Source organism: Nerophis ophidion, linkage group LG11 (genome assembly GCF_033978795.1).
Source record: "Nerophis ophidion isolate RoL-2023_Sa linkage group LG11, RoL_Noph_v1.0, whole genome shotgun sequence".
Lineage (NCBI taxonomy): Eukaryota > Metazoa > Chordata > Actinopteri > Syngnathiformes > Syngnathidae > Nerophis > Nerophis ophidion.
Window position 1 is genome coordinate 56,289,004 of NC_084621.1, and position 14,278 is coordinate 56,303,281.

The 14,278-nt window shown below is 39.9% G+C and overlaps 1 protein-coding gene across 1 annotated transcript in view; it reads left to right on the plus strand.

Moving 5' to 3' along the window:
* si:dkey-33i11.9 (synapse differentiation-inducing gene protein 1-like) overlaps positions 1–10,496 on the plus strand; it is a 49,683-nt gene extending 39,187 nt beyond the window's left edge. The window contains exon 3 of the mRNA XM_061916314.1: positions 8,592–10,496. Coding sequence (XP_061772298.1) covers positions 8,592–8,744 — 153 coding nt within the window. The 3' untranslated portion in view covers positions 8,745–10,496. The remainder of the gene's footprint in view (positions 1–8,591) is intronic.
* The last annotated feature ends 3,782 nt before the right edge of the window (positions 10,497–14,278 follow it).

Sequence of the window (14,278 nt, forward strand, 5' to 3'; positions counted from 1 at the left end):
TTGGGAAAGGGCATGTTCACCACTGTGTTACATCACCTTTTCTTTTAACAACACTCAATAAACGTTTGGGAACTGAGGAAACTAATTGTTGAAACTTTGAAAGTGGAGTTCTTTCCCGTTCTTGTTTTATGTAGAGCTTCAGTCGTTCAACAGTCCGGGGTCTCCGCTGTCGTATTTTACGCTTCATAATGCGCCCCTCATTTTCGATGGGAGACAGGTCTGGACTGCAGGCGGGCCAGGAAAGTACCCGCACTCTTTTTTTACGAAGCCACGCTGTTGTAACAGGTGCTGAATGTGGCTTGGCATTGTCTTGCTGAATAGGCAGGGGCGTCCATGAAAAAGGTGGCGCTTAGATGTCAGCATATGTTGTTCCAAAACCTGTATGTACCTTTCAGCATTAATGGTGCCTTCACAGATGTGTAAGTTACCCATGCCTTGGCCACTAATGCACCCCCATACCATCCCAGATGCTGGCTTTTGAACTTTGCGTCGATAACAGTCTGGATAGTTTGCTTCCCCTTTGGTCCGGATGACACGATGTCGAATATTTCCCAAAAATATTTGAATTGTGAACTTGTCAGACCACAGAACACTTTTCCACTTTGCATCAGTCCATCTTAGATGATCTTGGGCCCAGAGAAGCCGGCGGCGTTTCTGGATGTTGTTGATAAATGGCTTTCAATTTGCATAGTAGATCTTTAACTTGCACTTACAGATGTAGCGACGAACTGTATTTAGTACCAGTGGTTTTCTGAAGTGTTCCTGAGCCCATGTGGTGATATCCTTTAGACATTGATGTCGGTTTTTGATACAGTGCCATCTGATGGATCGAAGGTCACGGTCATTCAATGTTGCTTTACGACCATGCCGCTTACATGGAGTAATTTCTCCAGATTCTCTGAACCTTTTGATGATATTATGGACCGTAGATCTTAAAATCCCTAAATTTCTTGCAATTGCACTTTGAGAAACGTTGTTCTTAAACTGTTTGACTATTTCCTGTTTTTATACCCAATCATGGCACCCACCTGTTCCCAATTAGCCTGCACACCTGTGGGATGTTCCAAATAAGTGTTTGATGAGCTTTCCTCAACTTTCAGTATTTATTGCCACCTTTCCCAACTTTTTTGTCATGTGTTGCTTGCATCAAATTCTAAAGTTAATCATTATTTGCAAAAAACAATGTTTATCAGTTTGAACATCAAAAATGTTGTCTTTGTAGCATATTCAACTGAATATGGGTTGAAAATTATTTGCAAATCCTTGTATTCCGTTTATATTTACACCTAACACAATTTCCCAACTCATGTGGAAACGGGGTTTGTACAACCTGTTCAACTAATTGAGAACGATATTTGTTAACAAATTGAGAACAGCAAGAACAAATTAAGGACAGGAAGTGAACAATTGTTTTAGTAATTGCTATGAAATGTAAAATGGGTAGAATTAAATAAGCTCAACCACTTCCTACTCTTTGGAAATATGTTATGTGTCATTGTAATTGTATGCATATTCAACATAAAATTACACTCTAAACCAGGGGTCTCAAACTTGCGGTCCGCAGGCCCATATTTTGTGGCCCTGTGCTTAACTTCATAGTTTAGTGTAACACACATCAGGCAATACAAAGAGTAACTTGCGGTAATCAAGCAGAAGTGTCTCTGACCATCTCCTGGGAAATTCAACAGTATGAAATTATACATTTTTCCACACAATTTTTAATTTGTAATCACTCAAGGCCCTCTCAGTGGCCTGGTGGTTAGAGTGTCCCCACTGAAATGGGTAGGTCGTGAGTTCAAACACCGGCCGAGTCATACCAAAGACTATACAATTGGGACCCATTTCCTCCCTGATTGGCACTCAGCATCAAGGGTTGGAAATGGTGGTTAAATCACCAAATGATTCCCGGGCACGGCCACCGTTGCTGCTCACTGCTCCCCTGTAGGGATGGGTCGAATGGGGAGGACAATTTCACCACACCTAGAGTGTGTGACAATCATCGGTTTAGCTCGGTTGGTAGAGCGGCCGTGCCAGCAACTTCAGGGTTGCAGGTTCGATTCCCGCTTCCGCCATCCTAGTCACTGCCGTTGTGTCCTTGGGCAAGACACTTTACCCACCTGCTCCCAGCGCCACCCACACTGGTTTGAATGTAACTTAGATATTGGGTTTCACTATGTAAAGCGCTTTGAGTCACTAGAGAAAAGCGCTATATAAATATAATTCACTTCACATTAGCACTTTAACTTTTATAGCTCAAGGCCACAATAGCTGCTAGTAGAAGTACTTAACGTAATTCAAAAGTGAATACTTGGTGTGGCTCAGCCTTTCCCCGATTGTACGGCCAACGGCCCCCAGGTAAATTGAGTTTGAGTCCACTGCTATAAACCATACATTGTCTTTGGATTTACCGAAACTATAGCAGTAAAAAAAGAAATATTGTTTTATGTCTTCTACTATACCCTTTTCTCCATCCTACTTCTGTAACATGGTGTTTTCTACTGTAGCTGCACAGAAAACCAAGTACAGATCCCAGATTAACATTGAGCATGAGTTAAGAGTGGTATTTTCAAGTTTGAAGGCCAGATTTAAAAGGATGCGCAGTGCAAAAGTGCTCACTGCAAAATGTTAACGGTACAGTAGGAGAAGGAGACAACAGAGGTAGGGACATGTTAGCTTACAGCAGGGGCGCTCACACTTTTTCTGCAGGTGAGCTACTTTTCAATTGACCAAGTCAAGGAGATCTACCTCATTCCTATTTATAATTTATATTTATTTATTTATGAAAAAGACATTTTTGTTAACAAGTTAATGGTGTTTAATGATAATACAAGCATGTTTAACACACATAGATTCCTTTCTTTCATGAAGACAAGAATATAAGTTGGTGTATTTGATTCTGATGACTTGCATTCATTGGAATTAGACAGTGGTGCTGATAACGTCCGCATTTTCAAATGGAGGAAAAAAAAAGTCCTTTCTGTCCAATACCACATTAAAGTGGTTGGATTTGGCATCTCATTTGTCCAACTTGCATACTCGTTTTTAAACACTTTGTTATGAGAGTAGCATATGTGTGTGGCCCTTTAATGTCTGGCAGCAGGTGAGTGACGTCAGTGAGTGTGCGGGTGGGCAAGCAAGTGAGAAAGCGATCGCTGAGGGCGGGGGAGAAATCAAACTCCGTAGCTTGCTAGCTTGTGCACGCTAGCTTTCTGAGACTCTTACTTTGTTAGCACAGGCAGGATGAAACAGGTCTTTTATGGTGAAGACAGGAACTGTGCAGTTGGTCTTTAGAGTTTTGACAGTAGGTACGGAGTCTCTAGAAATAAAATGTGTTTCTCTGCGTCCGCCCTGTTAGTGATTTTTTTCTCAAATATCAGCTCGCAGCAGCCAGCGTCATCTCACAAGATCCTCGGGTGCCGAGAATGTCAAACAACTGACGAAAGTGAAGTCTTGGTATGATTGATGATTGCTCATTTTTATGTATATTTTTTAATGCCTGGCTTGAGATCGACTGACACACCCTCCGAGATCGACCAGTCGATCGCGATCGACGTAATGCCCACCCCTGGCTTACAGAGTGTTTATTGAAATATACAAATATATGTGAAGTGTGTGCTTCAACCAAATGTATAAGGTGTGACTATGTGTAGCAGGTATATGAGGAGTGTTACCAGGTAGTGCTGAAGGTGTGTGTTGAGATCAGTGCGGAAGTCCAGAAAGGACAAGGCAGGCTCGGAGGTCCGGGGACAGGCAGGAGGTCAGGGGCTGGAGCGAGGCATTGTGGTCAAAAGGCAGGCGTAAGGGCGAGATCCAGGAAGGCAGCCTGGAGTCCATGGGGAATCCAGCAAGATGAGACACACAGCTCAAAACCAGGGGATGATGAAGGGTTGATGACGACACAAGACAAGACACACTGAGCACGAGGGAGGGGAAACACAAAGAGCGAGAAAGCACATGGGCAAAGAAGCGAGAGACGTGAAAAGCTAACTGTACAAGTAGCTACATTCTGGCACTGGAACACAAGATTCGCTGACTTATGAAGGCAGGATTCTCATCATCGCCAGTTGTGTTGATTGCAGAGTGACTGCAGCCGCGCATGAGAGGAACGCCCGCGGGTGTGTCCCAAGGTGCGCTCTGAGACGCGGCAGGTGTATGAACCGTAACATAAATACAAGCATAGTCATCTTCTGTTGTTGTATATTTTCTGTGCATCTGGCAGAGCGATGGCAAATTGCATTGAAGTTCAATGTGTTCATATAAAATAGACAAATGTTAAATAAGACTGAAATAATTTGTAAAGGTTAATTGTGCTTCATTAAAAATGTTTAAATTCATGTACAGTAGTTGACAGTTTGAAAGGTTTTAGGTTTCAAGTGTTTTTATTGTCTTCTGAATAGACGTTGTTCAGGGGAAGTACTTTTCAGTAATACTTCTGTTGTTTTGTTAGCCCAAAACAATACCTTCTAGTCCAAATGGTTTAAGGACAGCTTCACATCTACTGTTGGGTGGGACTTTTTCATGGAATGTAGCCCCCCACTAAGGTTTAAGTCGTAAATTGAGCATAAGCTATTGAAACATCAGAGCATGATAACTACAGGGTTATGTAACGTGTTATGTAAATCTAACATGGCTCTTGAGAACAGCGCCATCCGTAGTGTTTGAAACAGTAGGCAAGCCTGACTGAAAGTCAGTCAGGCAGCTGCTGGTAATCATGACCGGCTTTCACACAACGTTCTCACGCACCTACTAACCGCACACACATCCTGACATACTATGCGCTTAGACGTGCTGTCAGACACCTTCATCGCCCACTTTCCTGTAGTTTCTGCAAATGTTATTGAGTAGATATCACAAAACATATAAGGCCTGAGATATATACATCATATTAACTGAACTGGATCAAGCTAAGACAATATAGTTAGTGGTCCCTGCTTATCAAAATGCAGAGAAAGGGAGAGTCATTTTAAAAGTGTAACTTGGATCGTGGGGAGAAAGAATTTAAAGAGGAACAACTGCTGCGCAACTCAACTATGTGACGCACACAGTTTACTGAATGGGAGTGGGGAGGGTCCGGTTACATACATGTGGATGGCTGGTGGGACTATGGAGTTCATTTAAAAGCAGGGGTTTGGGAAAGGTCCAGATCATTTCCTCAGCACATTTAGGTTGCTAAATCAGTCTTATTTCTCAAAAATAATTGGTGACACGTGGATGTGAATTGTTTTTACATGCACGATCTCTAATCCGACTGTTGGCCAAATATGGTGTGCCGTGTACGTTACATGACACGACAAGATGATAACTGAGACCGTATACAAAAAAAAGCAAACTTTTGGGGAAAATATTTGTCAAATCCTACAAAAAGTGTTGCATTCGAAATCCAAAGTACCATTGTACCCTTTACAGTATATGTCCCAAAATATGATTGGCCTCGAATCCATACTGTGATATATATTGCAACTTCCAGCGATAACAAATATTTACGATCTATTCTTTGACATACAAACTATAAGAAAACCATTTTTAAAACAGATTACATGCTGCTCGTCTCTCGGCTACTTATCTCATTTGTATCTCATATCGCTATCTCATAGTTTAGGATAATTTGAGCCTTCCAATACATAGACTAAAGATGGAAAATCTATATTGCCATATATATCACGATATTATTTGGTATATAAGTTATAATAGAACTATTTCAAAACAGGCTACAAAGGCTCCTAATTTGGCTGCTGATGTATGCAGTAACATATTACGTAATTTCCTTTTGTTTTGTTTTCTCAAAACTCTTATCAGCACTTTGAATTGCCTTGTGTACGAATTCCATCCATCCATCCATTTCCTACCGCAAATCCCTTTTGGGGTCACGTTGTTTGTGCTCACCAAATAAACTTGCTTTTTTTTGCCCTATTAATCTACTGGCAAATTTACTGTTAAGATCTGGTTACTTTCAGTTGTAACATGGCTCTTGTTACACTTCTGTTAAAATGTATTAAGTACTTAATCTTATGTTGGTTGCATACTTCACATTAGTTTCGGGTGATACTACTAGTTTGGATCCAATTCCAAATAATCACCGGGGCAGTATTGGTTATACCAATTCTGATACTAACACTTCAAATTTTCACAACCATTGAAAGATTACATGTTTAATCACACTTTTGGTCATACAAAAACACAGGATGGCGGTGTAACAATATCTGTGAAATATTTAAATTATTTCCTTTATTCACTTTTAGTACAGTGCATTGTCTCACATCTTTACAGCCTGACGGGGGCGCTGTTATTCCAGTGCCAGCTTTATTCCAACAATACAGGTAAAACTGTACATGATCTCTGTTTATGTTTTACTGTAGCACAGGTAAAATTAAGTTTGTACTGTTATTCTCCACAAAATACAATTGTTTTAGGCTTCTAGTACGTTAATTTGTAATTTTCCAACTGACAACTTTGCTCAGTGTAGTTGCTCTGTATAGGTGTTGTACTATTGTCTCTCTATTAATCTCTCTCTTAATCTACTTGCTGATTTAATGTTCATACCCTCTAACCCTTGTCGTGAGTGCCAAGCAGGGAGGTAATGGGTCCCATTTTTATAGTCTTTGTTATGACTCGGCCGGGGTTTGAACTCACAACCTAACGATCTCAGGGTGGGCACTCTAACCACTAGGCCACTGAGTAGGTACTTGCTAGTTCCTGCAAATGTGTCTCATAGAAGGAACGCGATAAACACAACATTAGGAAACCAAACTTGGGGATCTGCAGTAGGATTATTTTCCTCTTTTCTGACGTATTAATGTCAACATGTTGGATACACATGTTAAACAATGCCAAAGTGCCAAATCATAAGGTTCATGCATTTTGGCGTAAACGACATCTCAGATTGACGGATGTATTTATGTGGGCTTCCTGGACTCATCCAAGACTACTGCCTGACGTTTTGGGTGTCATTTCTTCTTCTCTAATTAATGCTCCGATTTCTAGGAAATAAATATGTAATTCTTTATTCATCCTCAGCATTTCACACGGCACTGTTTAGTCTGGATGGGCCACTTGGAAATAGGATTAGCCGCTAAACTCTAACAGAAAAAATATTGCAACATGACTACTTGTTAATTATTGTTTTAATCTAATTTTAGCATGTGCGTAATAAAATTGTTGTTCATCGTTCCTGTTTTATGTAGCTTTGTATTGATTGATGATTGGCCAGGTGTACCAAATGACATGACCAGTGAATCTATGTGTTGTTTAACAAGTTTATTTTGGACCATCTCTAGAAAAATAAATAAAATGGTAAATGGGTTATGCTTGCATAGCGCTTTTCTACCTTCAAGGTACTCATAGCGCTTTGACACTATTTCCACATCCACACACACATTCACACACTGATGGCGGGAGCTGCCATGCAAGGCTCTAACTAGGACCCATCAGGAGCAAGGGTGAAGTGTCTTGCTCAAGGACACAACGGACGTGAGTTGGTTTAGTAGAAGGTTGGAATCGAACCAGTAACCCTCAGGTTGCTGGCACGACCACTTCCCAACGGCGCCACGCCATCCCCAAATCGCAGCGATGTTAACATTTTTTTTCACGATTTGTACATTTTCAATAGATGAATTCTGATACTTTTGCATCGAAGCAAACGCCTCCACACAAGAACCGTTTGCAGAAAGAATCGCAAAGCTAGTTATTAAGGTGATTGTGAAGCAAAATATATGCAACATTTACACGAAAGCCTATCCAATATTATCAAGATCACAAGTAATTGCTTTAAATGTTGATTAGAATTGTATGTAAAGGGAACATTTACATATACTCTGCCACACCAGAGTCCGTTTGGCGAGACTGGAGGAGATGCGGGTAAAGAGACAGGGCTGCAGAGCTGGCACTGAGTGCTGGGATGTACAAGCTTCACAGTGTCTTGGCTGAATGAGCAGGTATCGGACACTTCGATCTCCTTGGACATAACCTCGCTCATCCATGCGGACTGGACACTGGCCGACAGTTGGTGGGCGTTCTGAGGGTGGAGTCGGCTCTCTTGGCTGCTTTGTTGGGTCTGCTCTTGTATCTGGTAATGCTGCCCACACCCCAGCAGACGATGGCTGCTGGTTATGGTTCCGAAAGCGTTTACCTGTCTCTGATTTTTTTTTGTAAGGGTCGCCTGAAGTTGGCAGACCCGTCAGCGATCCAGTTCAGTCTCCCTGTAATATTTGTCTGATCTTGAATGGGATTGTGCTGAAAATCTTAATTTCCCTTCAGGGATTATTAAAGTATTTCTGATTCTTAACCAGTTCCTGCTTCAAACCTTGAACTTTACTTTTATGACGTGGATGCACAGTTAGCAGTTCATCCAGTACAGTTTGGATGTCCTTTGCATGGCGCGATTACGCCACATTGTTCCTGTTTCCTGTTCGGAGCTGTGCTTAGTCTGCAAAATCCTTTTGTTTTAAAGTTTACCCTCTCAAATTGAGGTTCTAATCCTGTTGATTAGGGCTGCAGCTATCAATTGATTTAGTAAATGAGAGATTAAACTTCTTCTTTTTTTTTTTTATTTAGACATTTTTTTCACTATTTGCCTTTTTTTTTGTTGTCTCTAGGCCCGAGAAGCCAACCACAATGGAGAACAACTGGCGGCCGAGCGGAACAGCCGAACTGCCAGAACCCTGAACCACGTGGGCTTGGGACTTGGCATCGGCGGCATCGTCCTTATGGTCGTCTACGTGGTGGTCATGATGTCTTTGGTGGCTTAATCATATCTGCCCAGTATCTTACTCCCTATTCACTCTGTCCCATTCGAGTCACCAGTTCAAACAAGCTAGCTGGAACCTGCTCCTTAAAACTTACCCACCAGACAGAGGTGAAAATTAACTCAATAGAATAGACATGCTGTCATTAATGGCCTATAAAAATACAGGGGAAAAAAGTATGTTTTAGTACACCACACGATATACGGTAAGAATAATATCAGAACATTGTCGTGTGAGACATTTATCACTTAATAATAATATTTTAAGAATTTGTGTTAATCATAACAAAGTAAAAGAACATCTTGATTTTTTTTTAGCTTTTCCTTCAAGTTTCACAGTTGAGTGAATGTTCTGCTTGCACACAATTCACTTTTAAAGCATTTTTAATAAGGAAGATTATTAAAGGGATTCTAGGCATTACTCTCTCCACTGCAGCCTTTCCAAAGATTCATATTCCATTATTGTTTGTTTCGATGTTAGTAACTTGTATTATCTTTCGGCCTTAAGTGTTTTGCCTTAAAAAAAATGTAAAAAAAGAATACTGTAGACGTTGAAATGTTATATACACCACAGTAATACCTCAACTTATGAGCTTAATTGGTTCTTTGACGGAGCGTTTAAATCAAAACACTTTTTTATTTTATTTCAAATAAACGTCTCATGAAATCAATTTAGATGGTGTTTGACCCCCGTGCCTCTCCTCAAAAATCTATGCAATTCTAACATGTAACATTCCTTTAAAAAGACAAACTTTTGGGTAAGAAATAATAATAACAATTAGATCTCAAAACACTGAAGTTGAGGTACCACTGTACTGAGATTTAAATTTACTGTTGCTTCCTTCCACTTTGCCATTAAAATGTGATTCATCGCAGTGTTTGTCAATCTTTTGAAGACGAGACACAATCATTTGACACTTTGAAAAAATAAAATATTTTGACTATCCGGTAAAATAGTTTTTATGCCTATTTTGTGTTAATCTGCATTTTGCTTAGTTAACCAAGATTTGGATTAAGCAAACAAATTATCCAGTCTCATGTTGATAGAAAACAATCTAAGGTACACTCATTAAAGATTGAAAAACATTCTAATTTGTGATCAGTTGCAATTTAATATGAGTTAACCATTGACAAAATGCTATTAATCGTGAATACATTTTTTCATTGCTTAACAGCCCATTGTAAAGGAATCATAATTATCCGACTAATTAAGAAAAGGTGATCATTATTTAACCTCTGTGCCAAAACACACTCATATATAATGATGAAAATGTAGACTAACCCTTTAAAATGTATGCCATGTAGAATAAACAAACTAACCAAAGAGTTGACAGGAGGAGAGATGTGTTGGACATCTCAGTGTATCAAGTTTTGCGTCCTCCAATCATTTGCAAACGTACATAAGCAAATGTATTTTTGTTGTTGTCGAAATAGTAACGTAAAGTGAGCAAATTTGCTCTTTTGTTTCTGCGGAATGTCTTATGCTATCTTTCATCCACTGCTGAAAATGCATGCCTTTTTCTGTGTTTACGACTTTCTTTATAAATAAAGTTTGAAAAGAACAAGACCCACTTTGCTCTGCGTGACGATTGCACGCGTTCCTGTGCTTGTGTAAAGTCCGTTTGTTCTACCTTTTAGAACAAAAGGGAGTTTGTTAGATGTGTTCATCTGTGTAGACTTAATGTCTCTCGTGGTGGCCTTGTAGTGTCTCATGCATACATACCTTTGACACAATAAATGCACTAAAATGATCCAACATGTGGCACTGCCCTGTCAATTATTAAACCACAATCGATGTACTGTAAAGGGGATGTAACTTGGCATAAAAACATTTTTGCATGCAGCATAAAACTCTTATCATGGAGATTATTCCGGTCCTGTTACAAGATGATCACGCGGGCTGGGCGATACTGCAAATGACTTGGTACAGGACGATAAATATTGCCTCTAATTTGTTGACAATGTACTAATTCAAGACAATATGGACAAAATAGTACTAGTATTGTTTTCTTTTTAATTACATAAAATGTTTGTTCTAAACAGTGAACGATAAGTAACATCAATCAATCAATCAATCAATGTTTATTTATATAGCCCCAAATCACAAATGTCTCAAAGGACTGCACGAATCATTACGACTACAACATCCTCGGAAGAACCCATAAAAGGGCAAGGAAAACTCACACCCAGTGGGCAGGGAGAATTCACATCCAGTGGGACGCCAGTGACAATGCTGACTATGAGAAACCTTGGAGAGGACCTCAGATATGGGTAACCCCCCCCCCCTCTAGGGGACCGAAAGCAATGGATGTCGAGCGGGTCTAACATGATACTGTGAAAGTTCAATCCATAGTGGCTCCAACACAGCCGCGAGAGTTCAGTTCAAGCGGATCCAAGACAGCAGCGAGAGTCCCGTCCACAGGAAACCATCTCAAGCGGATCAGCAGCGTAGAGATGTCCCCAACCGATACAGGCGAGCGGTCCATCCTGGGTCTCGACTCTGGACAGCCAGTACTTCATCCATGGTCATCGGACCGGACTCCCTCCACAAGGGAGGGGGGGACATAGGAGAAAGAAAAGAAGCAGCAGATCAACTGGTCTAAAAAGGAGGTCTATTTAAAGGCTAGAGTATACAGATGAGTTTTAAGTTTTAAGGTGAGACTTAAATGCTTCCAACCATCCATTTGTTTCCGACTGTCCCTTTTGGGGTCGTGGGGGGTCGCTGGCGCCTATCTCAGCTGCATTTGGTCGGTAGGCGTTGTACACCCTGGACAAGTCGCCACCTCATCGCAGGGCCAACACAGATAGACAGACAACATTCACACTAGGGACCATTTAGTGTTGCCAATCAACTTATCCCCAGGTGCATGTCTTTGGAAGTGGGAGGAAGCCGGAGTACCCGGAGGGAACCCACGCAGTCACGAGGAGAACATGCAAACTCCACACAGAAAGATCCCGAGCCCGAGATTGAGCCCAGGATTGCTAAGGACCTTCGTATTGTGAGGCAGATGCACTAACCCCTCTACCACCGTGCTGCCGATGTGTAACATTATAGTATTAATTTCAAACAATATGTACGTTCATCTATAATACAAACAATGATTACAATAGGATGTTGCTGTGACTTGTGCAGCCCTTTGAGACACAATTGCTGTTTGAATAAACTTTGATAATACAGTAAAGCATTTAGTTTTCTATGCTATGTTATTTCATACATACTTTTTAATTGTTACATAAATATGTATATTACTAGGTGTATATATAGCATTTTATATTTACTTCATATATGTTTGTAGCAAAAACTGAAACGAACTGCAGTATATCACGGGTATCGTTATCTATTTCAGTGGTCCCCAACCACCGGTTGGTACCGAGTCGCAGAATATTTTTTATAAAGTTTTTATTTTTTTAATTAAAAAAATGTTTTTTTTTTTTTTTTAAACAACATAAAAAACACAATGTACGCTTACAATTAGTGCACCAACCCAAAAAAAACTCCCTTTTTCATGACAAAAAACTATCAAGCGTTGACCGGTCCGCAGCTACAAAAAGGTTGGGGACCACTGATCTATTTGGATTGATCCGTTCACACCGAGGGTCTCCTCCCATCCACTTGGAAGTGGATACTTGGGACGTTTACTGTAATCTTACAGCGTCTATTGCATCATTGTGCTAATCTGGAATTTCCAGTAATGATAAACCGTCCGAAAATGTCTGCCGCAATATGGAAGTATTGTACACATAATGTTATTCACAACGGCTGCCAAGGGCCTAGTTTTCATTATCCCACATTTGCTGCCCTCTTGTGGCCAAGATGGAAAGTGCTGCAATTCGACTTGATTCCAGCAGTGTCGAGATCCAAAAGTGGAATTAAATGCAACTTTTTTTGATAAAAGATGATTTAGGGTTTTTACATTATTTGTGAAGTGTAAATGTTGGCCGTTCTCGTTCACAGTACGTACTAAATTGGGTTACATTCATGGACTTAGTACTTAAAATATATGTATATATGTTAGGGCAGTGGTTCTCAACCTTTTTTCAGTGATGTACCCGCTGTGAACATTTTTTTTTTTAATTCAAGTACCCCCTAATCAGAGCAAAGCGTATTTGGTTGAAAAAAAGAGATACAGAAGTAAAATACAGCACTATGTCATCAGTTTCTGATTCATTAAATTGTATAACAGTGCAAAAATATTGCTCATTTGTAGTGGTCTTTTTTGAACTATTTGGAAAAAAAGATTTAAAAATAACTGAAAAATTGTTGAAAAATAAGCAAGTGCTTCAACGATAAATACAGATTTCTACACAGATGTAATCATCAACTTAAAGTGCCCTCTTTGGGGATTGTAATAGAGGTCCATCTGGGTTCATTAACTGCATTATAAACATTTCTTAACAAAAAAATACATTTTTAACATCAATATTTATGGAACATGTCCACAAAAATCTAGCTGTCAACACTAAATATTGCATTGTTGCATTTCTTTTCACACTTTATGAACTTACATTCATATTTTGTTGAAGTATTATTCAATAAATATATTTATAAAGGATTTTTGAATTCTTGCTATTTTTAGAATATATTTTTTTTAAATCTCACGTATCCCTTGGCATACCTTCATGTACCCCCAGGGGTACGCGTAACCCCATCCGAGCTAGTTAACTGCCCGCTCCTTCTGTGACGTCATACTGCCTTTTCCTCTACTCGCCACCAGTCGGCGCCTTGCACACACTCTTGATTTGGTGTTAAAGCCAGAACAATTACAATGGACTTTCCATTACTTTATGTACATATAAGTTCATGTTTTAGCAGTGATTGTCAGATGTACTGAAACCATTTGACAAAATTATCGCGTTTCTGGCCAATGTGCGCCCCCTCTTTTCCCGGCAATACTCGAGCCTGTACTCCCTGTCCTCAACGTCACTTCCCTATCGCTCCCCGGAAGTCCCGCCCCTCCGCCAAAGACATTAACACCCCGCAGCCAGCCACCACAATATTATCTTGTCTGATGCGAAGTCAGTAATACATCGTTCATGTTTTGCTTTGTTTTAATGATAGTATTTCGATGAATAAAAATGAACGTTGGCTTACAGTGATTCTCCGCTGCAGCGAAGCAGTGGTCGTTGTTTTAACGCAGCGCTTCTCCATTATTCCCTGTTAGGCCCCTCCTTGGAGGAAGAAAACAAATATATCACCCATCCGTAATATTGTTATAAGTACACCTCTGCATAACATTGTATCTTTATTAACATCGTAAAATTAAAAAAACAAAAACAACTTGAACCTGTTGATGCTAAACAATGTAAACAAATTCAATTAAAAAAAATCAGTAGCACACTATATAAAACACCTTAACCTACAAATTAATATAACAGTTTGTGCTTTTTTTTTTTTTTTTTTTTACCAAAATGAGAAAGTCGGGATTAAAGGTTACAAAGAGCATGTTTTATAGTGCACAGCTTTTCTTATGTACCAGAAAGACTGAGGGGGACACAGAAAAAAAAGGTTTGTGAACCATGAATTGATTAACGTATTCA